The sequence below is a fragment of the Lichenostomus cassidix genome, chromosome 10 (assembly GCF_008360975.1).
Source record: "Lichenostomus cassidix isolate B80296 chromosome 10, HeHo_3.0, whole genome shotgun sequence".
Classification (NCBI taxonomy): domain Eukaryota; kingdom Metazoa; phylum Chordata; class Aves; order Passeriformes; family Meliphagidae; genus Lichenostomus; species Lichenostomus cassidix.
In genome coordinates this window covers 1431726-1458092 of record NC_139491.1, presented here as the reverse complement: position 1 = coordinate 1458092, position 26367 = coordinate 1431726, and the positions used below count along the sequence as shown (strand labels likewise).

The following is a 26367-nucleotide window of genomic DNA, read 5'->3' as shown; positions in this document are numbered from 1 at the left end:
AGCATAGGATGTTTGATTACTTTTTACAGCAAAAAAAATTACAAATTTTTACCCAGTTTCAGGTAATTACTCAAAATGGCAATCCTGTTTTTAAATGTCTTTAGTACTGGATTTATTGGCCTTTTTTTTTTTTGCCTCAAAGAATTATAAAAGTCCAATCAAATTAAAGCATAACATGAATGGAGTAGAGCAGCAACCCCAAAGCATTTGATGCTTTCCCCAGCCTAATAAATAATTCAATGGATATGCAGATTGTGGTACAAGAGTGTTTGATGGGGATGGTTTACTCCATGGCTGCTCCACAGCATGGAAATGTTACATTAATACTGGATAAAAGAACTTACATTCAAAAGAGATATCTGGTTTGCTGGTAAAGATCTTCAAATCCAGCTGCTGCCGCATAAATGACCAAGCTGGAAATGACTTTTGTGTGCAGCAAAACTTCTCAGGTGTTCCCTTTTCAGCCCTGGCAGTGTGGAGGGAAGGTGATATGTGGAAAATCAGCATTTCCAGGACTCTGAGGTGAGGCTGTTCCACCCCACAGGCTGAGCTGTCCTGGCTGCAAGTTGAGCACTGACTCAACTTCAGGGTAGGTAAAGAAGTGATTTCAAACATAAGCAATTTCTCTGCGTATCGTCAAGAATTTATTTGCGGCTGGATTTCATTGTTTGGAAATATTTGTGGTTTTACTCTGAGGGGAGTTCCAGGGGGAAACTCTGCCCCAAATTGCTTCTGCAGCTGCTGGAGGCTCCGTGAGCCTTCCCCGCTCTCCAGCCCGAGCTTGCTGCTCCTCTCTCAGGATATTTGTCCCGTTTTAGCCCGGAGCAGCTGTGGGAGCTGCCCCAGTGCCCTGTTCTCCCCAGCTCTACAGGGAGGCCTCGCCGGGGGAGGTGGGCAGAGCAGGGAGAAATGGGATCAGAGCTGTCCGGAGCTGCCGCAGGGCTGGGACAGATCTGGTGCCTCCTGCAGCAGCAGCGAGCCAAACCAGCCTCCCTGGGCTCCCCATTCCCCCAGGAGAAGGGACCTTGGTCCTGCTGGGTGAAGCAATCCCTTCTGGGTGGGTCTGTCCCTCTTTCCTGCCCGGATCAGTGACGATGAGTGGCATCATCTTTGGCATCAGTTTGGAACTGGATCATCCAGCAGCTGCATCTGAGACCTCTTTGGATTTCCAGTCTTTCAGTGGCACAGATGAGAGTCTTGTTCCTTTACACTTTATTGCTTACACACACACATATATACATATATTTACTTTTTTAAAAAAATCTGATAACTTTTTCCATTTAATTTCATTTTGCAATAAGAAAAAGCCACCAGGAGCATCTTAAAGCAAGCAGTTCAGGTGAACGCTGAGGTGTGACCCAAGCTGGCAGTGCAGCATCCATTCTGCACTAGGGGAAGATCTCTCCCAAGCTTTAGGAGCAGCAAGAAAGCCTGGGCTCAAAGAGGCTGCTGTTATTCAGCGCTCAGGAATGCAGAGCCTTGCTCCAGCCGGGGTGTGGGCGGCTGTTTGGTTTGCGGTTCTTGCTGGGGGGTGGGTGATTTTTAAAAGCACTTGCTGAATTCGCGTTTGGGTGAATAATGGCTACTTTATACACAAATGATAAATGTTAGTCACAGCCCGGCGAAAGAAGTTTCTTGTGTTGGTCATGGATTTGGCATATCAGAAAAGGGAGAGGGGGAAAGGGAAAAGAGAGCAAGCCCAGTGCTTCAGAAACTGCAAATTAAACAGAGCTGCATTTATGTTATGTGACATCTTTAAGCCTTTGGCTCTCTCGACTTAATGCCAGATATCTAATTTGGAAATATTTATTGTAACTGGCATATCTCTTAGAAGCCTGTCATCACGGAAAAACTGTCATCAAACTGTCCTTGCTAACTTGGGTCTGTTAAGTGACTTTTTTTTTTTCCAGTGCTTCACAGTTAAATGAATTTCTGCTTTCCTATGGCCCATAGTGACTGCTACAGAAATGCTTCTAGGATCTTCACTGGATCTATATGCAGAGATATTTTTGGTTTGGTTTTTCTTTTTCGTTCTGGAATCAAAGATTCTGCAAAATCAGATGCCTGAAGCTGTATTCCTAGAGTTTTTAAAAAGTATCTCTGACAGAACACCTTGATGTTAATTTTCACCCCCAAGTGCTGAGGGCTCACCAGCCCCCCTCGGACTCACACTTAGCTGCCCTGATTTTTTCAGGTTATTTCAGTGCATTAATATGGGATGAGGATAGAGTTCTACATGAAAAAACAAAGAACAGGTTAGGCATAGAACTTACCTGAGGATGGAATTTTGTTTTCCAGCTGACATTGTTTTTTAAACGCTTTATTTGCTTATTGTTGATTTGCTGTTACTGCTTATTAAAAAAGCAAAGCTCAGTGCTCCATTCCTGGCTGAGGTCACTGACACACTTCCTGGGAAATGACCCTCTGGATCCAATATTTTTTGCTCTCCTGCTGTTCTCAGCCAGGTGCCCAGAATTTCCAGCTGCCTCAACTTGGTGTTAGATCCCAAAAGAAGCATCCCAGGATGTAGAATCCAATAACAGGGAAAAAATACAGAAACCAAACTACATCAGTGCAGCAACTCCCAGAAGGACATGAAGAGGTTTAGGGGGTAGAGATGATGTTGATTTGAAGCAGAACTTGGCAAAGCTTTGCTGCTCTGGTTGGTTCCTCTCTGCTCCAACAGTGAGACTTGTTTAAGGCTGGGCTTGGCTTTAGTTATTTTAAATTATGTGGCAAATACCGAGACTCAGACCCAAAGGGAGCCAATTCAGGACACTCCTGATGAAGCTCAACACTGACTCCTTGCTCTGCTCAACATCCTGGGAAAAGCAGATAAGAGAAATCCCAGTTCCACTGCAGAGAAAAAGGATTCCTCCTCTTGACTTCCATGCAGCAACTACAGAGGGTCGCTGAGGCAAGTTTTTAATTAATTTGGGGGGGTGAGAAATCCACAAATATTTCCCTGCTTTCTGAGAGATGAAAAGGGCCCTGCCTATCGCTTTTAACGTCAATGATGTTAATAATGCAAAGCCACAAAAAGGAAATTAAACTTTAAAAACCATGTTAAAATAACACCGAGAATTTGACTATAGCCCACAGAGGAAAGAAAGTTCAAAGGGAAGGGTGAACTTTATCTGACCCTGACGTGCCTAGGAATTGCAACACAGTTTCTATGTAATATTATCCAATTTTTAGAGAGTCTTTCGCAGAGCAGGAAGAGGAAGGCTGGTGGCATCTTATTTAAAGTTGAAGTTGTTCCCTGTGTAGTTTGTACAATGCTGGAAAGAAAAGATGTTGAAATCATCACTTTATGCATCCAAGCTCTGAAATTATTTTATATGTGCATATTTAGATGATGCCTATCAGAAAAGCAGAAATCTCCTTAAACCTTCTGATTGGTTTCTTTTTTTCCCCAGAGGAGGTATATGAGCAAAATATCTTCCTTTTGGGGGATAATACTCTATTGTTGTTCCTCTAAACTTTTAAAGTTACAAATCACTTCACTTGATACATGTTTCTTATTAAACACCATGAGACCTTTCTACTTTATCTTCCTGGCTGGTGCTTTGATGGATTTTTTTCTATTCTTCTCGTGCTATCTTGGTTTTGGTGTGCATATATGTGAGGGAAGGTTTTTCAGTGGGTTGGGTGGTTTTTTTTGGGTTTTTTTTTTTTGCTAGTTCGGAGTTTGGTTACAGATGTTGCTGTGTTTTGGCCCTGCACTTGAAATACTGTCAAGAAATGTAGCACTTAACAAGCTGGGAAATTCTTGAGTTAATGAGTGTTGCCTTTCTCACAGGTGCTACAACTCTTTCAGTTTTGGCTTCAGGAGGAGTTTTTAATCAGAGCTTTGAGTGTTTGCTTGTGTCTTGGCAGCCTCTGGGGGAGATGTGTGCCAGCTGCCTTCTTCCCAACCCTCTGGTGGAAACTGTGAAAGGGGAGATGTACTCCAGGCCAGAAGTTCAGTTTTCCCCCAATGTGATGAGATGAGGCTGTTTGGTCACCCCTGGGCCAGCAGCTCCATCCTGGGAGCCTCCCAAAATCCTTTGTCCTGGCAAAACCTCACCTCACCTTCCCTGTCACTTCTGCAGGTTAAAAGATCTTTTCTAAGCCAGAACATCCCTTCTGCTTTTGGTGTCTCCTGTCACTTTCAGTGGTATTTTGGTTTTTCACCAGAATTGATGGGGGAGGTTTTGCACTAATGCTCTTAAAATGATTAAAAATGTTCCAGCCAAACCCTTTTAGAGGAAGTTGTGCCTGCAGCCTGGTGTGCTTGGCTGCCCAGAAAACCCCAAACCCCAGGGCAGCCCAAATGATGCAGAGGTGTTTGTGGCCTGGGCTGGAATTTGCACATGAGTAATGTGGGGTGCAAAAGTGAAGCTGCTCTGCACCCCTGAGGTTGGGGTTGGGTGGTTTGGGGTCACTGACTGGAGAGGAGGGAAATCCCCACGAGATCCCCACGTGGAGAGGGCCTCAGCTATTGCCATCCAGGTGCCTTTGGAGGCTTTGGGTGGGGAATCTGCTCAGCAGGGGTGCAAAGGGTGGTGGGGAGAGTTTTGCCCTTGTCTTCCTGCTGTAGCTTTGACTCTGCAGATCCAGGAACTGCTCGGTTTCAGTGGTACCACCCAGAGCAGGTTGTCCAAGCCCTGTGGTTTCACTCAGGATGTGTTTTAGTGATTCCTTGGTGGGCAAATTGTGCTGTTTGTCAGCAGGGGGGAAGGTTTTCTTGGTGAATTGCAACAGCTTCAATTTGGTTTTGTGTTTGCTTTCCTGGGGAAACTCCAGTGGAGCTCTTCTCTTCTGAGTAACCCTGGAGGCCTCCTGCACAGGCTGAGCACATGGAATTCCCACAAGAGACACTCCAAAAGAATTTTTTTCTGAAACAGCAGCCAATTAATAAGAGACTGCTGCTGTATAGACTCACTCCATACTCATTCAAAATGCATTTGATTCTGCCAAACCACATAGAATAGATGGGACAGAGACATGAAAATTTGCAAGGGAGGAGTCACTATTTCATTTTCCCAGTGACCTGTGGGAGACCCAGAGAGGGTGACTGGTCAAGGGCAATCCACAGAATTCACTGCTGAAGCAACAACGCAATGACGTGGAAGCCCTGGACTGTGAGAAGATTTTTTATGATTTTTTTTTTAAAATTAAGTTATAGTAGGCAAATCTAAACACAGACATGAGTGGCGTGATCCAAAGGCTGTGTGCATTTCCCAAACTCTTCCTGAGCTTTGGATCAGGTCCTAAGTCTGCACAGAGGAGCAAGGGAGTTGTTTTCTGGGGCTGAGTGTCTGTGCTGGGCTCTGGCTGATGCAGCAGGGGTGGCTGTGCTGTGAGAAGGAGGATGTTAGGATTGCACATGTCTGCTGCTCCAAGGTTTTAGACAGGAGCACTGTAACAACCAGGGAAAATATTAGAGATGTCTAATTTATAACAGAATATATGTAACAAATGGTAATCTTTATTGCTGTAAGATATGAAGAATTTCCTGTCTTGTCGCTGCAAGATATAAGATCAAGTTTATCATTTCTCGTTGCAGTTACTTTTTCAAAGAACACACACGTGGGCTAGGGGAACAGCATTGCACATCTGGCACAAGAGAACTGGGAGAGTTGCTCTTTGGTTTTTGTCATCCTGCAGGTCTGTGAGTGTCCCTGTGCCTCAGCTTCCCTGCTCTGCAATGGAGCAAATCATTCCTTGGGGCACTGAGACAAGTGTGGGAAAGGGTATCAGACACTTGGATGTGTCTGATGAAATGGGGGCCAGAGAATTGCAGCATTACATTTAAGATAAAATTCTCTTTCTCAGGTTATTGTGGGCATTAAGTTGTGTAATGGTGTGAGAAGGGAAAATTTAATGTTCTCATAAACGTTGTGTAGAGTTTCAGTGTGATGAGCAATGTTTCTTTTTGGGGATAGAGCAGGGTGCAAAGGCTGGAATTGCAGCATCCCTGTGGCATGGAAGGGAGCAAAATGCAGAGCTCATAGAGAAAGCTGACCTAAAACCTGAACTGGTTCCTGGAGTGGCCAAAGAACAATTGACCTGGTGGAAAATCGCTTTTGCTAATGAGTCAGGATGTGGCAGGAGGGATGTTTGCAGTTGGAAAAGCATTGGATGCCTTGCAGGTTGCATGAGGATGATCAAGCAGGACTTTCAATTTGAGCTTCTAAATAACTTAGATTTGTTTAAAAAGAGCTAATCCTAATTTTGAGGAGAAAAGGAATCAAAATTTGACTTGCCAAGAATCGTGGGCAGATTAGGAGGAGGAAAAGAGCAGTAAATAAACATGTTCATTGGTGAGGTATTTTGAAGGCAAAGAAGTAAAGCCAGTTTTGAGTTAAATTTTGGAATCGTGAATATTTTTTAAATTTTATTGGTGAAGTGTTTGGTCTCTCAATGACTTCACTGGGGTAATTTTGGCCAATTATTTTGTACAACTCTGTCTCATGGGAGGGTGCCCTCCCAGTACACAGGATCTTTTATCAGCCTGTGTCCTGATTTGCCACTGAATTTTGTGGGAGGCATGTGATGTTTTGACTGTACCTCTGCTGGTGAAGATCTGGCACTTCAGATGGCTTTTTGTCCTGCACATATGGGCAGAACCACGCTGTGACAGCACCAGGCAGGGGAAGGAGTATAAAAAGGAGGATTCTGCTAAATCTGAGCTTTTTGCAGCTCCTCCTGGAGAATGTTCTTCCTCAGGCTGACAGAAACTGTGGTGAGGACTCAAAATGGCTCTGCCAGGGTACTCCATGCTGAGCTGCTGAAGAAAGCAGGGAGAGTTCTCCCTCCTTGCCAAGCCTTTGCTTTTGATCCCTTTTCCCTCTCAGCAGCACAAAGAGAGAAGAATCCTTAGGGGACAGACTCTGCTCTGGAGTGTGCTAGGAGCTCCAGGACTCAGTTCTCACTGAAAAGGAGATTCCTGAATCCCACAGGGCTGGAAGGGACCTTGCAGGTGCTTTAGTCCAACTTCCCTGCTAAGGGAGTGAGACTGTTCCCTGCAAAGCTGGTTCCATGGACTTTTTGCTTCTGGGCAGCTCCAGCCTGCTTTAAGAATTTAACCAAGCTTGGAAATTTCCCCAAAAAGCTGAGTTTTACTGTGGAGTGTTGTGCTGTAGTGATGTTCTCCAAGGTAACTAAACAGTGTGCCAGTATAGCTTTATATCAGTTATAAATGTTAATTAATCTATCATGGTAAAAGAGCCATCCTTAGTAATAGTGCTGCAGCAATGGCAGGACCCCTGGCAAAAAAAGAATCACATTTTAATTCAGTGGGAGGAGAGGAGAGTCCCAAACCTCTGCATGGGATTTCTGCCAGTTTGAAACCCCTGTGCTCCCCTGCCTTCCAGCAAATAGCATGGAGCCCAAATGTTCAGTGCTCGTGGCTGAGAGTGAAAGGCCTTGATTGCATAAGCAGAACCAAAACACAGGGAACAATTGGTGGGAGAAAGAACAAGGAGAATAAAAAATGTCTCCCTAAATCATTTTAATCAGTAACACCCCACATGAAGGAGAGCTTGTTCTTTGGGAATGTGGTCCCACAAGGAGTGGTGAGTACATGCAGCCCACAAGTTTGACAAGGTCAAACCATCGATTTTTCACTGGGCTTATTCTTTATTTGTTGTTTCAGGGGCTTGGGTTTGGTTTTTTGGCGAAGCAAGTTGCTTTTGCTTTGTGACCTTTGGGCATCGTGGCTGGAAATGTGCATTTTTTCATCAATGGAGAGCATACACTTCGATATTTTTGGTATTGTGCCACCCATAAGGGCCATTTAATTAAGAGTTGGACTCAGTGATCCTCATGGGTCTCTTCCAACTTGGAATATTCTGTAACTCCTGTCTGCTGAGCCATTAGTGCCAGTTAGGCTCACGGTGACACTGACCTTCATTTATCACCCTTCATCCTCAGTCATTACGATTCCATTGTTTGTAATATGTCATGAAATGCCATTTAAAAAACAATTCATGCTGTAAACAAAACAAAGCAAGCCCAGCTATGGTTATTTAAAAGTGTGCTCTCCTTCTGCCTCCTGCATGGAAGGTTTTGCTGTGGATGAATGTTTAATACCACATGGTATTTATTCCACATGGAATAAAGAGTGGAGTGGCAGTGAAGCAAGCAGGACCCAGCAATCCATTCACACCCACCCAGTGCCTCCTTCCCAGCCTGCAGCTCCTGGCAGGGCAGTTTGCTCTCCAGGTACCTCAGATTTCTCACCTCCAGAACTCCTCACCCAGAACCTGCTGCCCCAGCGCTGAGAGGTTGGTTTGTGCTTTCTGGACAAATCATTTTATCGCTGCTTTAAAGAGCCCATTGTGCCTCTCGCCTTCCTGTCTCTGCTGCTTTGTGCCTTTTTCCGCTTCCAGATGTTGTACCAGAGGGTTCCTTTGGAACTCGGTGCTCCCTCGGGATTTAGTTGCTTTTTTTGGGGACAAATTGTGACCTGTGGCTGTTTTTTCACCCGTGGCACAGGAAAGCTGAGCCTCCCTCCCAGCCTAGCCTTCTCCTGCTTGCCTGCATGGTCCTTCACCTTCTGCTCTGTATTGAAAAACCTGATTAATCTCCCAAGAGGCCAAAATTATCATTATCAGCTTCTTGGGAAATATTTCACTCTTTGGAAGTGGAGGCTTGCAGAGCCTGATACCTTTTGTGCTCTTGGTAGAAGCCAAGCCACTGATTGCATGGGAATTTTTTCCAGTGCAGCAGTGACCTGGAAGGTGGATCCTGGACAGCCATACTGCTAAATAAACACAGTGCTGAAGGAAATCAGCTTGTGGTTAATTAGCAGCACAGAGAATGAATATGGATCAGTGTTCAGATGTTTGAATTGGAAGTTCTTTATGTAACTTTATGGCCTTGGATGCACTAACATTTTTTTCAAATACTAAAGAACCATCAAAAATGTATTTTAAAGCTCTTTTGAAGGCAGCTTTCTGTATGAAACTGATTGAACTTAGAGCTGGTGATGTCATTTCCCACAAAACTGCTGCAAAACTCTCCTATAAAAGCCTAATGTTAGGAAAACCACAGCAAACTGAGAGCAGCAAAGGCATGTGCCCAAGGAATAATACCATCAGAGGTGGAGTAACACAGCATTCTTGCACCACCACTGGAAACAGCCCAGGTGGCTTTTCCCTAAGGAGGTGTTTGAAAGCCTCCCTTCCTCCTTGCAGCCTCTTTGTGCAATGCTGACACTTCTCAGCGCTGCTGCCTTGAGGATTCCTGTGATCCTGACAAGGAGAAAACAACCTCGTTGTAAAACAGCCTTTAAAACAAAATGTTCCATGGAGAGCGAGCTGGCAGCACCGTTGTGTGCTTTCTTTGAAATGTCTGCTGATTTAAAGAAAGGCACTTCAGATCTTTTGGTGTATTTTTTGTGGCTTCCCTTGGGTTTTTTTAGGTTCTCCATGAAGCAATGAAGGGGGTTGATGCCATCACTGCTGCATTAACACCTGCAGCAATGCCATTCTGGAGCCTTGTGCATATGGAAAAGTCCTGGGATTTTTACTGTTAAAAAAGGAATCTTACCTTAAAGGAATGTGTGTGTGTGAAAGTGATCAAGTCTGAAAAATATACATCCCTGAATTTGCCACGTGTTGTAAACATTCTGGATAAAATGTAAGTCAAAGTGGTTTAGTGTTGTGACAAAGCAGAGCACAATAATCTCAGAGAAGAAATGCAATGAATCCTTCCTCATACCAGGCTCAATTCTCTGTTCCTTCCCCAAAATATCCACCAGACCATTTTTAGAGTGCTGGGATAGGAAGAACCTGGTGCATTTCCTGCTGTGCTGGATTTTGGGCAGAGTACATTGGGATTTCACTGGTGAAGTACAAAGCCAGCTGGGCCAGGATTGCTTCAGGAGGTGGACAATCAAATCAAGTGTGTTGAAACGAGAGAGAAAATGCCCTGCTGGGGCTTTGGGGAGCACCCAGTGACTCCCACAGAGCTCCAAAAGTCTCTTTTTCCCTTTCCATGGACCTTGTGCAATGATTTCCACCACCAGGGCAGGAATCTGTGGATCCTCAGCCACGGAGGAAACATCAGGAGACTTTTGGATAAGGAAAAAACAGGAGGCTGCTGGCTGGGAAATCCTTTCTAGAGCACGGCAGCCTGGAGTGGTGTTAACTCTGTGTCACTGGGTCCTTCACACAGGCTGGTGCAACTTCTTCCTTTATTTTTAGGGGAAAAGGCTTTTGGAGTTACCTTTTCCATTCAGTGAAAACTTTGGCTTTAAGTTTTTTCGACTGTTCCAAGAAAGAAAATGAAATGTTGACTTTAAGCACCTCAGTTAAATACTCCCAAGCTGTGAAAGTGCACATTTAATAGGGGAAAGTTCTGGTTTTAATGCAGTAGTTTGCATTTATAGGAAAGATAAACCCAGTCTGAAGTAACATTTCTCTGAGCCTTTTTTGGTAGAGTTTGATCAGTGGTTTAAGTTCCAGGAACACTTCAAAGCAGGCACTTCTCATTGGCCATTTGCAAAATCACCTTCTGAGACTGAGGCTCTGGAAATGCATTTATTCATAGAATATGTCTTGCATTAGTCCTCAGTTGGCCAACAAAATTATCTAAGGCATGTCTGAGGCAGCTACTAAAAAGAAACTTAAAAGGCATTACTGTTCTGGTGAAGATGATGCAATACACTCGAGCTATTATCAGTCTCCAAGTAAAATGAAACACATTCAAATGAACTTGTTCTGAAGGGATTTGATGAATACAGAGCTTTAAAGAAAAGTTGCTTTGAGTGAAGGCCCACCCTTCTTAATTTCTAGTGCCTGAAAGCTGAGGTGAAGGGAGAGTGCCTTTCCCCAGCCCTGAGCTGAGCCCAGGTTTGCATGGGATGAAAAGGAAGTGACACATGATATTCCAGGTTGTTTGTCCTCATCTCACAGGCCGAATGTCTGCAGCAGGAAGCAAAATGCTAAGTAAGTTGGCTTTTAGTCAGATAGAGCAGAGAGGGGTGAATATTCTCTTTAAATCAGAATTCACAGTTGTTGCCTTGAGGTACCTTAGACAGCACTGCCTGCTGGGGCTGAAGTAACATTTTATTTTTATTTTTTACAACACTTCATTATCTAAGAGAACAGCAGTGTTTTTAAGATTTCAAAGTCTCTTTCATCCTAACTGAGCACAGCAAAGCTCTGCCTCGATCCAGGAATTCTGCAGGGCCCTCTGAGGACATGCTTGGGCTGAGCAGTGAAATCAGTGGAGCTGATGCACAAAGTCCAGCGATGCTCACACATTCCAGGGGCTCTGGAATGCCAGCGTGGATGAGAGGAGTTGTTCCCTGGGCTCCTCACTCGGAGCTTTCCAAGCACATCAGCAGGTGGGGATGGCAGGGCTGGGAGCAGGTGGCAGCTGCCCCACACCCCCTGTGACAAATGGCACCGTGCATTCCCCATTTCTGGCTCCACAGCCCTCTGGGGAATGTGGCAAGGCTGTCAGAAAACAATTAAGAAGCCATTAGCAGGAAATGCTTTTGCCAATCCAGCACCTGACACAGCCACTGGCTGCACCTTCACTTGTGAGGCAGGAATGCACCAGCCTTGGTCAGGGAAGGATTTCCCCACTGGGCACCCTGGCACCCTGTCAGCCCTTTAATTTAATTTTATTTCATTTCATTCCATTTTTGTTTTATTCTTTACATCAAGTGCTCAAGAAAATCCAACACCACCTTTCTGCATGGTTTCCATATTAGTGTCTCTTGTAGCCATCCATGCTGCTTTTTTTATTACTGAGTAGTAGCTGTCTGAGCAGCCAGAGCTGTTATAGCAGTGAAATCCTTCTGTGTGGGAGTGTGTGGCCCTTGTGGAAGTTTCAAAAGCAGAGACAATCTTCTCTTCCTTAAAAATAGGAGTAATAATGAAAAACAGATTTTAAAAGGATCCCTGAAGAGTCATGATAATTTATCAAGGATGATCAGCAGAGGAGAGCAGAGGATTGGTGCTCTTTGCTTTACTGATGTAGATAATTTCCCCACAGCTTCCCCTTCCTGATACCACTCTGATTTTCAGAGAAATGGATGTTTTTAGTTCTGTGCATGTCTCTTCCCCTCTTTCCTTTCCCTGCCTGTTGAAAGAAACCAAATATTTCCCAGGATTGGCCCACCTGGACTTTAGCACCCATGTTTTGAAAGTGAAATCTGATTAATTGCTGCAGGAAGAATGAGCTGGGGATGTTTTTAATTTCTTTTCCCCACGAAGCCACTTCACACCCCAATCCACAGGAACTGCTCCTGGGACAAAACTGCTCCTTCCTGTTTGTCCATCTCGTTTACCTGTTCATCCTGCTGGAAATGGAAATCTCCTGGGCCAGGGACTTTTTCTGCTGCTTGTGTATTAGCCCTGATATTTGGTTGGGGTTTAGTGGGGATCGCTGGGTGCTGCCATAAAACAGTTGGCATCCTGGAGAGCCAATGGTGTGAAGGGCTGGGATGGAATCTGCTGAATTCATTCCATGTGCAAATGAGCACACACAGCTTCAGCTGGAGAGCTCTCCTGGAAGGCAACAAACCTTTCAGGTTTGGGAGCTGCTTTTGTTTGCCTTTCTGGATCCCCTGTGCCACCTGAGAACTTTCCATAGCTCTGGGCACAGGGAGGTTCTGAGCACAGATTGCTCTGTCTGAATGCTCCTGTCTGAATGCTCCTGTGTTCTACCCAAGGCTTGCTCAGGGCTTTTTGGTTTGGGGACTGTTATGCATAACTGCATTGGTGATTTGAAGTTTTGATATCTATTCTCATGGTGTTGGAACTCCTGTGGTGTTTCCTTGAACACTTCCACAGGAGGGACCTGCCACATGTATGTACAGAAAAGCATGGAGAGCAATGGGGACCATTTTGATAAAACATTTAAAAGGAATCTGAAGTTTTTGAGAACTTGGAGTTTAGTTACCAAATCTAGCTAAGCTATGTCTGCTAGAACAAGAAATTCCTCTTTGCTCTGTTGGAGAATTGTGTCCCCAGAGCCTCACTTTTTTTCAATCTGGTGCGACTTTTACCATTCTCCAATTTATGCTAAACAAAATATTTTCTCCTTCAAGCCCAAATATTGCAAATGGGAGCGAGGAATGCAGAATCTGATGTATTCCAGTTACCTGGGGCACTCGTGTTTTATCTTTGATTTGTGCTGAGAGAAGGAGATACCAACAGCCCTTCCCTGGCAGGGAGGAGGAGGAGGAGGAGGAGGAGGAGGAGGGGTGTTTTCAGAATTACAACCCCGTGGTGAATCAGCACATCCCCGGGCTGGGTTTCCTGCTCTGGGTAGGACGTGGTGCAGCTCTGGGGGCAGGGATGGAACCCCAAAATCCCCTTCCACACCTCTCCCGATTCCCGAGACAGCCTGGCTGTTCTCCCAGCAGAGCTTCCCACCACTCTCCCCAAACAGAGGGGGATTTCTGGGCTGAGGAGCACGGGGGCTCTGGGATGGAGGCTGCACTTTGTCACCAGCTCCTGTCCTACTTTTTGGTATGGGTGGCCTGATTTGTACAATGGTGCCAATTCGCATCGGGGTGTTTACAGAGCACAGGCAGGATGTGCGCCGGGCTGTCTCACTGCATTATCTGCTCCTGGTATATTTTTAGGCTCTTGCTTCCATGACAAAATATTCAGTGACAGTATATTTGCCCACAAGCCTTTGAAGGTCTGTTTTTGCCTCATGGAAGAGCTCCCATTGTTTGGGATTCAGCCAGCCTTTAAGCGGCAGCGCTGTGTGTTTTACATGTCATCCCCATTATGTTTCTAGAAACAAACTTTGGGTTGCTTTCAGTAAAGCCACGGGTCTGCCTCAGCAAGGTTGAGTTTGTGGCAGGCTGGCTGCTGATCAGCCCTCGGTGCCAAACAAGTTGTGGGGAATGTTGTGAAAGCAGTGGGATGTGCGTGTGGTGCTGGGAGTTACAATAAACAGAGCAGCCTGGGGAGTAGCTGCTCTCCGGGGCTGCTCCTCCTGCCTGTCTCACAAGGAAACCCAGATCCAGAGCAGGGGGAAGACCTGGAGATCCTCATGTCAGGCAGCAAAATGGGAGTGCAGGTTGTTGTTGCAAGTGCTGGAGCTGAAATGTGAGAAAGTCGTGCTCGAAGGAGCAGGACAGAGACTTCTGGTGTGAAGTCCTGGGCCAGAACTGTGGAACTTTCCACCAGCACTGAGAGCTAATTCCCCAAGCTCAGCACATTCAAATCCTGAATTCAAAACTCATCTTTTCCATGAGTATTTTTTTTTTCTCAAGCTCACAATGGATAAAAATAAAATCTTAAGAACTAGTCCGGTGAAGCTTTCTGTTGCTGGCTGAGAAGAGGGGGAGACAGGAGGAACAATGAGCACTTTGTTTCTCTTTTGCAGTATCTGGTCAGTGGTCAGATACAACAGAGGTAAAGGGGTCACATAAACACGGATCACTTGGAGCTGGATGTGCTGCATTACAGGTCTGGGTGGGACACTTTGGAGGGGATGGAACCAGCACGAAGCCATGTGGGCATGGTGACTTAAAAGACTGAAGAAGACAAATCCTCTTTTCCAGGCTCATCTATAAATCAATTACCATTTGTTCCTTATTAATAATTTAGCTGCCAAGAACGTGCTTATTGCTTTAGAAGAGGGGGAAAAAATACAGACTGTCCCTGTACTCAGGGAGCTGGCAGGCTCAAAGATGCAAGGCAGTACTCCTGGGAATATCCAGGGAAAACTGTAACCACGAGCTCTATTAATTACTTCAATAATTTTGCGCTATCTCCTCCCTGCAAACCTTTTTGTCTGCTTGCATCGTGTTGATCCTGCTTGGTGCTCTCAGTTTAATCAGCCTTCCCAAGGAAATGAGATGGTGAAGGATCATCCTTCCATCTCTTCAGGGCTGGAAGGAATTTCTGCACCAATGTAATGCTGGAAGCTGCAAAAACAGAGAGAGGGAAGGAGAAACCCAAGAGAAGCATGTGAGGGATGTCTAGTTTGGACATGGAATTTGGGAGAAGCTGCTGCTGGGATGAACTCTCCAGTGTGTTATAAAAGAGGGCTGGAGTGCCTTGAGGACAAGGTTTTGAACTTAATACCTCAGAGAAAATATGGGACAGTGTAAGAGGGGAGGGTGATTGATGGGCCAGAGTGATAATTTTAGCAGCTGTGTTTTCTGATGGGTTGGAGGAACAAGATATTTATCTGATGTGCCAGAGAGGAGGAAGAGATTAGCTGGGATGACATAAGGACAGGCAAGTTGTTTTGATTGCTGAAAGGAAAAAGAAGTGCTAGATCTTCACTTGCTTCCGAACTTTGCATTTTTGGTGGGTTTTTTTTCCCCTTAAATTTTGTGTAGGAAAATCAAACAGAAAATGGCTGGGTCAGGAGCAGTGGTTCTGCATGGTGAGTAGGTTTCTAGAGTAAAGGACACCTTTCACAAGCCCCATCCAGCCTGGCCTTGGATACTGCCAGGGATCCAGGGGCAGCCACAGCTCCTCTGGGCAGGGCCTCCCCACCTTCCCAGGCAGGAATTTCTTCCTTATATTGAATCCAAATCTCCCCTGTGCCAGTTTAACCCATTAAGGCATGGCACAAAGGCTGAGCTCACAGGCTCAGGGATGTTGGGAGTCAGAGCATGGAAAGACAGGAGTCTCTGGCACAGGCTTTACCATGGATTTGAGTGCTGGTTTGGGATCACTTGGTGCCCTGGGCACTGCAGTGTCCTTCCCCTGGAGTGATTGCACAAAGTTCATCTGGGAGAACAATGTTGTCTGCAGAGGTTTGGGAATGGGATAAGCAAAGTGGGGAGGAGTTGGACCTGCTAGTGTTGAATGTCTCATTGAGAGGGGGAGTTGGATCCTGTTACAAACAGAGCAGACGGTGCAGACTCTCAGTAAATAGGCTGAGTGCTGTGAGGGGGAGGCTGCTTGGTCATTGCCTCTGTGTATTTTAGAGCAATCACATTTGTTTCATGGAGTTGTTTTTTTGAGGATGGAGTGGGTGTGTGGACCAAAGGCTTAGTCACGAGGGGAGGGGAAAGAAAACTGTCTTGACTTGTGAAGTCAAATATTTGTGCCTTCTCCCATTGTTTCCCTATCTTTGTGTAGTTTCTGTCGGTGCTCACATGTCGGTGCTCACATGGGAATGAGCAGTGCTGCTGGATCTGTGTTGGGCCATTATTCCTTTTCTTAGCATCCCGATGTTCTGAGAGCATCCCTGCTCTTTGCACCCTTGCTCTGTGCTGTGTCCCTCACTCTCCAGCCCTGGCCAGCCCAGGAAGTATTTAGGGAAGGTGTAGGTAGTGAGACATCTCCCATCAACAGAACCTGGAGGGTGCTTAAAACTGTGCATGATTCAGTGGAAAGCCCTCTGTTCTCTGAGTCACTGCTGACCCAGGCACCCAGCAAGTGCATTTTGCTGCTCCAGAGGAGACAGAAAAAGGCCATAATTGATTGTTACCCCTCTGTGCCTCATCGTGTTGGTTTAGAGGAGCTGGGTGGTGTTCCTGGGTCTCCTGTCCGCAGTTCATCTGCACAGTGATTATGGCTTGCTCAGAAGTTCCCCCGCAGCTTTGATGGTGGTGGTCTCGTGGTGACATCAAAGGGTTGGGATGTTGGTCTTGGCTGTCACGAAGAGTTTTGGTGTCCCTCTCATCTTGGCTGCACCACAGAGATGGACAGAGCTATTTGTGCACTTGTACAATGCTGAAAACACTTAAGGATCTGAAAGAAGTGGAAATTGTTTTGTCTTCTCCGCATTCCCGTTCAGGGCACAGCAGTGGTGTTGGGCTGTTGCTTCAGGCCAGGAGGGAGCTCTCCTATGGCTTCAAAGAGCTTTATCTGGCATTGTTGTCCAGGAAGGTGGTGGTGTGAGGCCTGTGTGGGAGCAGAGAAGAGGAGAACATTCCCAAACAGCATTCCTTGCCCCTTTGGAGAGTGCAGGAACCACACAGGCAGCCCAGCCCACCTCCTGTGTGCCTGGCACTGGAGGCACCAGCCACAACGGACCAGAAAGGAAATTAGGAACAAAAACATCCCTTGTTTCTGGAATTCTGCTGGCCATTTCCCATCATTTGGTTGCTGTGTCACTGTCCCCCTGGAGCAGCTGCCAGACACACCAGGTGCCTGTCCCCCTGTGTCACCTTGGCCTTCCAGTGGTTGACAGAGGACGAGGTGAGGTTGGCACAAAAATCAAAAGCACCTTTAAAATGTGCTCTGGCTTTTTCAAGTACAAACTAATATTTACCTGTGAGTCTGCTGCCCTCCTCATTCCCTCTCCTTGGCAAGCTCAAGAGCTGGTTTAAGCTCAATGTTTAAGCATTTATCCAGTGAGGTTCCCAGGACGTGAATATCAGATATTCTTTCGAGTTTGGAGAGAGGGAAAGGGGAGATGACAACAGGAAAGGTACCTGAAATGGCTCTCTGTTCCTTAAATGTGAGTTTGGATGCAGTTGATATTTTCAGCTGTTCGTAGTGGACACCTCATGGAAAACTTTTGAAAAACATCTCATTTGGGAGCAGTTCTGTGTCCTGTGGTGGTTGAAAGGTGACCTGTTTTCATGCTGGGGTTTTTTTTCTGGACCGTTCTTTAATCACTTCTTGCCTCAAGCTTTTATTACTACTGACATTTACATGAAAATAGGATATTTGTTTATGTTGAGTGCAGCCACTTGCTTTTTCCTGCTGCATTTTCTGTCCCCCCGGCTGGATTTCCATGGAGCAATAGAATGATCAAACCTTCCCAGGAAGGTCCCTGTGCACGCAGGCTGGAGATCCTGTTTGGGTGATAAGAGTGACTTAGCGTGATCCTGAGGCTTTGGAGAGCTCTTATTCACGGAGCTGCTCTCCCACACATCCTGCATTAGTCACAGCTCAAACTTTGGAATTAGACATCCTCACTCCAGCAGCACCAGGGCAGGGGAGAGTGAAGGAGAGAGGGAAATGGTGCGTGCAGACAGCAACGCCACGGAAAAATCACATTTTTGGCGAGCTGAGAATTCCTCATCTCTTGCAGCATGGGGAAAGATACTCTTCCCCCTCCTTTTCTCAAAGATTTTCAGTTTTTGAAACATGATCTGCAATTTAGGGAAGCGGGATTGGGTTGCCATGAATAAGATAATTCTCTTGGCTGGAGGGGGTGGCTGAGGGAGTGACTTGTGCTGCGAGTGGCAGCCTAAAAACAGCCCTTGCCACTGCCATGGAGAGTTCCAAGAAGAAAGGAGCCTTTCAGGAAGGCCCCATACACAGCTTCCTTTTTGCTGCTGAGAGTGTCAGGTGGGGGAAAAAAAATTCAGCTGAAGCTTTTTCTACCTCTCTGGTCCAAAGAATCCTCTTTTCTTATAGTACAGAATCAGCCCCCAAATCAAACTGAAAACCCAAAGGGCCCAAGCAGCAGCTCCTCTCTTCCCTCAGCCTCCTCAGAGGTGTTGTAAGGCTGATTTTGAGACAGAGAAGTTTACAAAGTGCTTCTTGCAAACACAGCTTGACTCTTGCAGAGTCTCTGATTTCTCTGGTAATTACAGGCAGAAGAGACTGTAAAATATTAACTTGTGTGAGCATTTAATGAGGCTTTTCATCTGAAATCTGCAGCGTTCCCCAAAGACATCCCACTCCTTTGGGCTCACTTTTGGAGCTGGGTTTCTCCTGCATGGCTGGTGACTCACAATGAAGGAAGTCAGAGCTGTAAAATCACCAGAGCCTTCTCCCAGTAGCCTTTTCACCTCAGCACACACCTGCTGTTAACTCCTGGTGGAAACTCAGCGTGGAAAGCCCAGGGTTTGTTTGGGCAGCTCTGTGTCACCGGGATTAGGGAGGGAAGCCTGTTGGAATCTGCTCTGGGATGAAGCACTCAGGGAAGTGATTCACCCTGAACTGATTCACTGGGATGCCAGAGCTGGGAAAGCTCCTTTGGAGAAGAGAGGTGGAAAACTCTTTCACTGGGAAAGCTCCTTTGGAGAAGAGAGGTGGAAAACTCTTTGGGAGAAGGGGAGAGACTGATAAGGAACCAGAAAGTTTTTTGTAAGCAAAACTGGATTTTATTGAAAACTGAGCAGCCTAATGGAGACCAGATCCCCTCGTGGAGCATCCAGGCATGTGTGGGATTGATCCCAAAGGATATCCCAAAGGATATCCCTGCAGAGGGGCTGGGGAGGAGCTTGGAGGAAGTTTGTGGGACCAGGTTTGTGGTGTGCTGATGATTGCCACTGATTGTGCAAATAATTACATATCTGAGCAGCTCCCAAACCAGCCTGAAAAGCCAAATAACCCAGAGCCAGTGGGATTGAGGGAACACTTAAAAGGCCTGTGTAATTCCAGGAGAGCATTGATCTCTGCCCTGAGTTGCTTTTGAAAACGGGAGATGGGCACTCTGGAAAATTTCACCCTGGATCTCATTATCCATGCGGGGGAGGTCCGAACGCAGATGGCAAACCTGGAAATAGCTGCTTTTCAAATTACAGGAAAAGCAGCAACGTTTTCACTGTATAATAAAGAAAATAACAGCAACGAACCTCGAGTAGCCTCAAACTATTCCAAACAAGATAATTGGAGGCTGGAGCACAGGGTATTTTTAGCTATATCTGCTATAAAGTAAACATGTTCTTTGTCCAGGACCACCAGAAATGTTTCCATAAGAAATGCTGGCTTTGGCCCAACTTGATAGAATGCACAAACATTTGTGTGAGGAGCCAGTTCCGCCTCTGGTATTTATGTGAAGGTTCTGTTGAAGGCACTGGGAATTGTATATATTGTGAAGGGGAGGCCAAGGGCCTAAAAGTGTCATTTTTCCACGCTGCCTGTGATAATCCCTTTTGCTTTTGTTAGCAGAGACATCTTTGGGGCAGCAGTTCTTGGTGTGAGGCTTCTGTCCAAACTCTGTGCAGCACATGAGTTTCTTTTTCCTTTCTTTTTTGGGTCCTCCTACTCTGGTTTATCTGGGTTATATCAACAGCTGATGCTGATTTGCAGGACTTTCCTGATTTCAGTGAAAATAGGAAGATTTTTTCCCTACAGCATCAAGAAGATGCAAACAGAAACTAGATATTAAATGTAAATCAGTGTAATGGAAGCTGACAGAATAACTGAGTTTTACAGCAGCTTTTTTTTGGCCTTTTTTCTTCTTTTTGATTGCCATGTGCTCCAGTAATTCAGTCTTTCTTGAAATTCATTTGCTTTGAATGCACTCCAGGTTATGGAAGATTGTCTGAATCTCATTGGCATTTCCATCCATCCCTTTTTTTCCCTTATGAAACTGCCCTGCCCATCCAAACACACAGCAGTATGCCTGGAATCTCCTGGGAGAGAGGAAGTTTGGTTGGACGAAAGTGTGTTGGGTTTTGGATTTCAGGATTGGAGTTAAATCCGGGATTCTGGGAAGAAATGACAAGCTCTGATAAATGACTTTTCAAAAAGGCACGTTCAGAAACCTCTTCTGTGTCCACTCCCAGCCCCCTTTAAGGCTCAAGCACAAATAAATTTAGATGAGTCTGACACAGGTTTGGGCCGATAAACTTTGCTGAAATGAATAAAAAATACCAGAGCTGCTTAGAAAAACTGGGTTTCACATTTAGAGGTGCCTGGGATGCAATACCTTCATAAACACAGCCTCAGATTCCACTGCTATCCCTTATTTTCTGTGGAAAAAAAAGGCAGAAATACTGGAATGCATATTAGGAAGTTTGGCAGTGGGTTTGTGATGAAGCCTTAATTAAGCATTAGGATATATTCTGTCCTTTCTGGAGTAGGAGGGTGTGTGGTTAGGCCTCTGGGGTATCTTATCTACTTTCTGTGCTCCTGGCTATCAGGAAAAGGAGGAGCTAAAAGAGATGTAGGGGCATAAAATTACAAAATGGCTAAAAATAGAGGAAAGGGAGCTGGGTTTGGTAGCCACCAACCAATACCCTGTAGCTGGGGCAGAAACAGAAGGGCTGTAAATAACAGAGATCAGGAAAAAATACAGGGGAAAAAATAGTTGATGATACATGAGCAAACAAGATCTCTGCATAGCTCCAAAGAAATCTGAATGAATCTGAGGTGTTATGTGAGAGTGGAAGGAAACAGAGCTCTGTGGATCCAGGAGCAACAATGGGCACAGAGTTGATGGTAAACCAATAAAATGTACTTATGTCTGAATGTGAAATGAGACTCTGAAAAATATGGTCTCAAGGCACCTGCTAAAGAGCTTACTGGAATCTTAATAAATGACTCATGCTGTCATAATCTGATCCTGACATCAACTCCTGGGGCTGGAGTTCTTCAGCTCTGGAGGGGGGAAGGGGGAGGCTGCAAAGCCTTAGGGAAGGCTGGGATGGAAAAAGGCAAGTAAAAAACTATTTCCACAAGAGATATTGATATTTTTTCTATTATAGCACCTTTGCAAGCTTAGAACAAACGAGACTTGAGCAGAAGAATTCTGCAGCACTGGAAGAAAAAGGGAATTGCTCTTTACCTTGAAAATCTTTACCTGGTGCTGGGGATGGTTTTGTAGAGGATGTGTGGTTTGCTTCTAAATCCAAAGGAGGATTTTAGTGGGAAGAGAAAGATGAGAGAGTTACCAGCACCAAACAGGGGTGATCACTGATAGTATTGAGAGATTCATTCTTCATTCCTGCTCCTGGCTCTGCCACAAACTTTTCTTTTGCTTTGAGAAAATCCTTTAACTCCATCTGTTTGAGGGTAGTAAAAACCCTCTCCATAGAGTTTACAAATGCCCTGTTTGTTAATAATTTTAATCTTCTATAAATCCTAAGAGTTAAACAGGAGTATTAATTATTAGTTTCCTCTCTGGCAGTGCACTGCAAACCTCAGCTTGACACAGGGACTTCTATTTCTAGAACTTGAATGACAGCACTGTCAGAAGTGTCCCAGAAATTGGAAAATTCAGCCATGCTGAGCAAATTGAGGGGAAAGAGATGGCAAAGGATCAGTTTTGGAGTTACAAATGTGCTGCATGGGTCATTTTTGTATTCACTCCTGTTGATTTGGCTGCTGTTGAGGGAAAGTTGAGATTTTATCCAAGTGCTCAGTGAAGCCCTGTGGATATTGCAGAGCTCTGCACACAAAAGCCAGATTCTGCTACAAGGAGAAATGCTGATTTTCCTGGTGCAGCCCAGATGCAGGGCCTGTAAGGAGCTACTTACTATGTTTTGTGTTTAGCAGAAAATCACAGCCTGTGGCCACAGTTCTGGGTGAATTTTAGAGCAACTGGCAGCTTATTAGTCATGGGTTTAAAACCCACCTCCTGCTCATGGTTTTTTAAATTAATAAGTGAAACTTTTCCTTCCTGATTGGTTTTCTTTCTTCCTTACTTACCCCTTTTTGCACATGTTGGATACTTGAGTTTTCAGGCATTCATTTTGCTCTCTTGGAAAATGAATGACAGGGATATAAAACTGATGGTGAGGGGAAGGGATTGGATCTCTGATGGAGCAAATCTGAAATTTTCCAACCTGGACAAAAATATTTTGTTGCTTAGATCACTTTGCCTAATTTGCACTCCTGATTTTTGCACCACTGATTTCAGCTTTGCTTTTAAAGAAGGAGAATGGGTGCAAAGAAGAGTTTCAGTATCCATCTAAAGATAGCTGCAAAATGCTCAAAGAGGAACAAATAAAATAACCAAAAGCTCTCAGAACGTGGGGTGGGATTTTGTTCTTTCGCAATCCAGGATCTTACAAATTAAATAAGGTTAAAAAAAGCAACCACAGAACAAACCCAACAGCAAAACCCCAACAACAACAAACCCCAAACAACCAGAAAAAAACCCCAATCAGGCCTGGAAATCAAATTCAGGTTGCGAAATGTTCCCCTGTTTAATCCTTACTCGTTTTCAGACAGAGAATTGTTTAAAAATAAAACTTCAATGTTTCTGTCATTCTTTTTCCCTCCCCTCTCTGGTTTTGCTATTAAAGCCTCACCATTGCCCTTTGCTCTTTGAGCAGCAGTTGGGCTGTTGGAGGGTGAATTTTCCTAGGAAATGCCTTGTAAGGATGGATCCATCCTGAAGATGCTCAGCCTGAGGGGTTTTTGGCTCTCAAGGACCCCAAATGGTGTAGAAACACTTGGGAGACAAAGTGTCTCACCAACGTAAATTATGCTGATTTTTGAGAGAACCAATTTTGAGAGAACCATCCAATACTAGATTTTGGGCCAAAGCAAACTGATAATTTAAAAAGAAATCTTGTTAAATAGTATGGAATAATGAATGCATCAAGGCAGTTGTACAGGGAGAGCTGCTCAGCACAGGCTTGTTCCAGGAAAGGTAAAAGGGAGGAACAATTCAGCATCCCAAGGGAAATCTGGGTGCTTAGGTTCTGCTGATTTTAATGAAGTCTGGACGTGCTGAGCTCTTGGATGGTTTGGGATCAGCCTTTAAGATCTGTGCTTCAGAACAGGCCCAGGAAAGGGAAGAAGCTGTGTGTTCTCTGGAGATTGTGATGGGATTGCTCTGCACAGGGCTGTGGGACACATGCTGCTGGCTCCTCTCATCTCCTGGCCCATCAGCCACACCAGCTATTTGTTCTTTTGCAGAAAATGCTCCTGGAGGGCTGAGGAGGAGCAAATGGAGCTGCCTGCTCCTCAGCCACGTTCCCAAGAACGTGCAGGCAATGCTGGTTTGTCCCAAGTCCCTTAATGAGGAGAGATTTCACAACCAGAAAAACCCAATGAACCCCCAGGGCCTTGGGGAAATAGAATTCCTTTTACCTTATCTCCTTATGGAGGGGAGAGGGGAGAGAGGGGGAGGCGGTTGGATTTGAAAATAAACCAGATGGCTCTGTCATTTAAAAAAGTCTCTTTAGATAAGATTGCAGAGAATTCCATCTCTTTCTGTGCTGTGGGCACATCCATGGCAGAGCCCTGAGATGAAGGGGAGAAGAAATCCTTTCCTCTCTAGCTGATTGGGAAGTTTGTTGAGAGTCCCATCCTTGGAAATAATCCCAAAGTCAAACACATTTTGTGTTAATCCCTCACCTCAGCTGCTCAACCCAAATCCACCATGTCCATGTGCTGATGGAGATTGGGAGCAGGAAGAACACTTCCCACAGTTGTGTTTCCTGTGGGATACTTGGAATATTCTCTCTGAGTCTTTTCTTTCTCCTTTTCCCTCACTTGGATGCAAGATGTGCTGCAAAGAAAGATAAGGGGAATGGAGATGCACTCCTGGTTTATTCCTTGTTTCTGCCTCCTCTCTTCTTGCTAAATTTACTGACTATTTTCACACTTTTCATATATTTTTTTAAAAAAGTTTTCCCAACCTGATTGGTTTTGAGGTCACATAAATCCAGCCTTGGCTCCACTGAAATCACCACCAAAATTCCCACCTTCCCCAGAAGCTCAGGTCTGGCCAGTGGCACTCTCCTTGGGAATATTCCACTCCTTTTGACTGGGATCAGTTGAGTTTTGCCTTCCCTGTTGTTGTAGCAGTGTTTACAAAGGTGTGTGTGGTATGCAGCTCTGCCAGAGGAGCTTTTGGGAAGCTCTCCTAGGGCAGCCAAGAGGAGCAGAACCTCTTTGGAATAATTGTTTGCGTGTTTTGCTTTGGGTTTGTTTTGTTTGCCTAACTCGGCTGCCAACACAAAGAACCAGGGGAAATAATTCTGAGTAAAATTTCAATTCTCTTCATTTTTTCCCTCTCTTCGACAAATTAAAAAAAAAGTGAAGTATTTCATTTCACCAAAGCCCTGAAGTGTTTCATTTGGGTCATTAGGAAAAGCAAGGGAAATGAAGGGTGAGACTTCAAAGGAAGTGCCTGGGGGTAATTCCCATTCATCCAGGATGGAGACCCTGCTCCAGCTTTTTCCTCTGCTGGAGAATCAGGAGTGCAACACTCTTGTCTTGCTTCCCAGGAAGGTTTGCTAGGAAGAGGCTGTTCTGAGGTGAGGATGGGATTAGGTGAAAAATGAGCTGGAGGAGACACAAGGTAGATGTAAAAATACAAGTAAGCAATGCTGTAAAAACTCTTTATTTGCTGTCAAGCTGCAATTTGGCAATTGAAACTGGAAGCCTGGGTTGTTTGTAATGAACTTTATGTAGATATAGTAGATATCTACTGCATTGATTTTTTCCCAATGAAAATTCATGTATCTGTGTTTTAAAAGTCCAGGTTTATTAACACATATTTTAAGATGTAACACCTTTACAGGCACAGCAGAGATTGCTGAGAGCTGTGCAAACACCCTGCTTGGTAGGACTCATGGCAGTGTTTAAGGAGTACCACAAAATTGGTGTGTTCTTACTGGCTGTAGCTTTTGTCTCTGTCTCTGAATCAGTCATAAATTAGTAATAAAATAATTTTAAAAATTCAGAAATCCAAAAGTAAAAATAAATCCGGAGCAGGGCTTTTGTATGAAACAAATATTGTTTGTTGTGGATGCTTCATCCAATGCCCAAAGGGGCTCCAGGAGAGCTGGAGAAGGACTTGGGACAAGGGATGGAGAGACAGGACACAGAGAATGGCTTCATACTGGAAAAGTGGAGATTTAGATGGGATATTGGGAAGGAATTGTTCCCGGGGACGGTGGGGAGGGCTGGGCTGGAATTCCCAGAGAAGCTGTGGCTGCCCCTGGATTCCTGGAATGTCCAAGGCCAGGCTGGACAGGGCTTGGAGCAGGCAGGGGTGGCACTGGATGGGCTTTAAGATCCCTTCCAATGCAGACCAGTGTGTAATTCCATGATTGTACAGCTTTTGGAGACAAATCCTTGCCCTGCAGTTGGGCACAGCAGTTCCTGTCAGCGCTGGGTTGGTGCCCATGTGGGGATAAACCCCCTGTGTCAGTGCCAGGCTAACCTTGACATGAACATCACCTCAACCATTAACCCCTGTCCTGTGCAGGTCCCTGGATGGGAGGCTCCAGGTGTCCCACAGGAAGGGACTTCCCCATGTCATCTACTGCCGCCTGTGGCGCTGGCCAGACCTGCACAGCCACCACGAGCTGCGCGCCATGGAGATGTGCGAGTTCGCCTTCAACATGAAGAAGGACGAAGTGTGTGTCAACCCCTACCACTACCAGAGAGTGGAGACCCCAGGTACCCACAGCCCTGCCACCCCAGCCTCTCCTGACAGCAGCAGGAGCTCCAGGGCAATTCCAGGCGTTGGGTTTTGAAGGCATGGTGGGTCTGGTATTGAGGATAATCCCTTGCTGTGTGGAGTAAAATCAGTTCTGAACCTGCACTCGGGGGGAAAATATCATTGGGAATCAAAGAACTCCAAGGGAGCAGGTTCCAGGTTCCCAGTGTGGCACTGTGTGCACATAAACTACTCACACACAGAACTGTGGCAGTGTTCTCTGCATCCCTCACTGCTGGAATTAAATTAAGGATAAACTCACTGTTCAGTTGAGCTGGGTCTGAAGAGCTCCCAGCAGCTCCCAACTTCCTGTTCTGGAGTCTCCTCCTGCCTCTGGAAGAGACTTTG

General features: G+C 45.4%; 1 protein-coding gene across 2 annotated transcripts in view; it reads left to right on the top strand.

The window, feature by feature from the left end:
* The window catches only part of SMAD3 (SMAD family member 3), a 67556-nt gene that overhangs the window by 22582 nt on the left and 18607 nt on the right, over positions 1 to 26367 (top strand). For both annotated transcript variants that reach the window (XM_085070253.1, XM_085070252.1), the window contains exon 2: positions 25786 to 25979. In XM_085070253.1, the coding sequence (XP_084926379.1) occupies positions 25786 to 25979 (194 nt within the window). The remainder of the gene's footprint in view (positions 1 to 25785; positions 25980 to 26367) is intronic.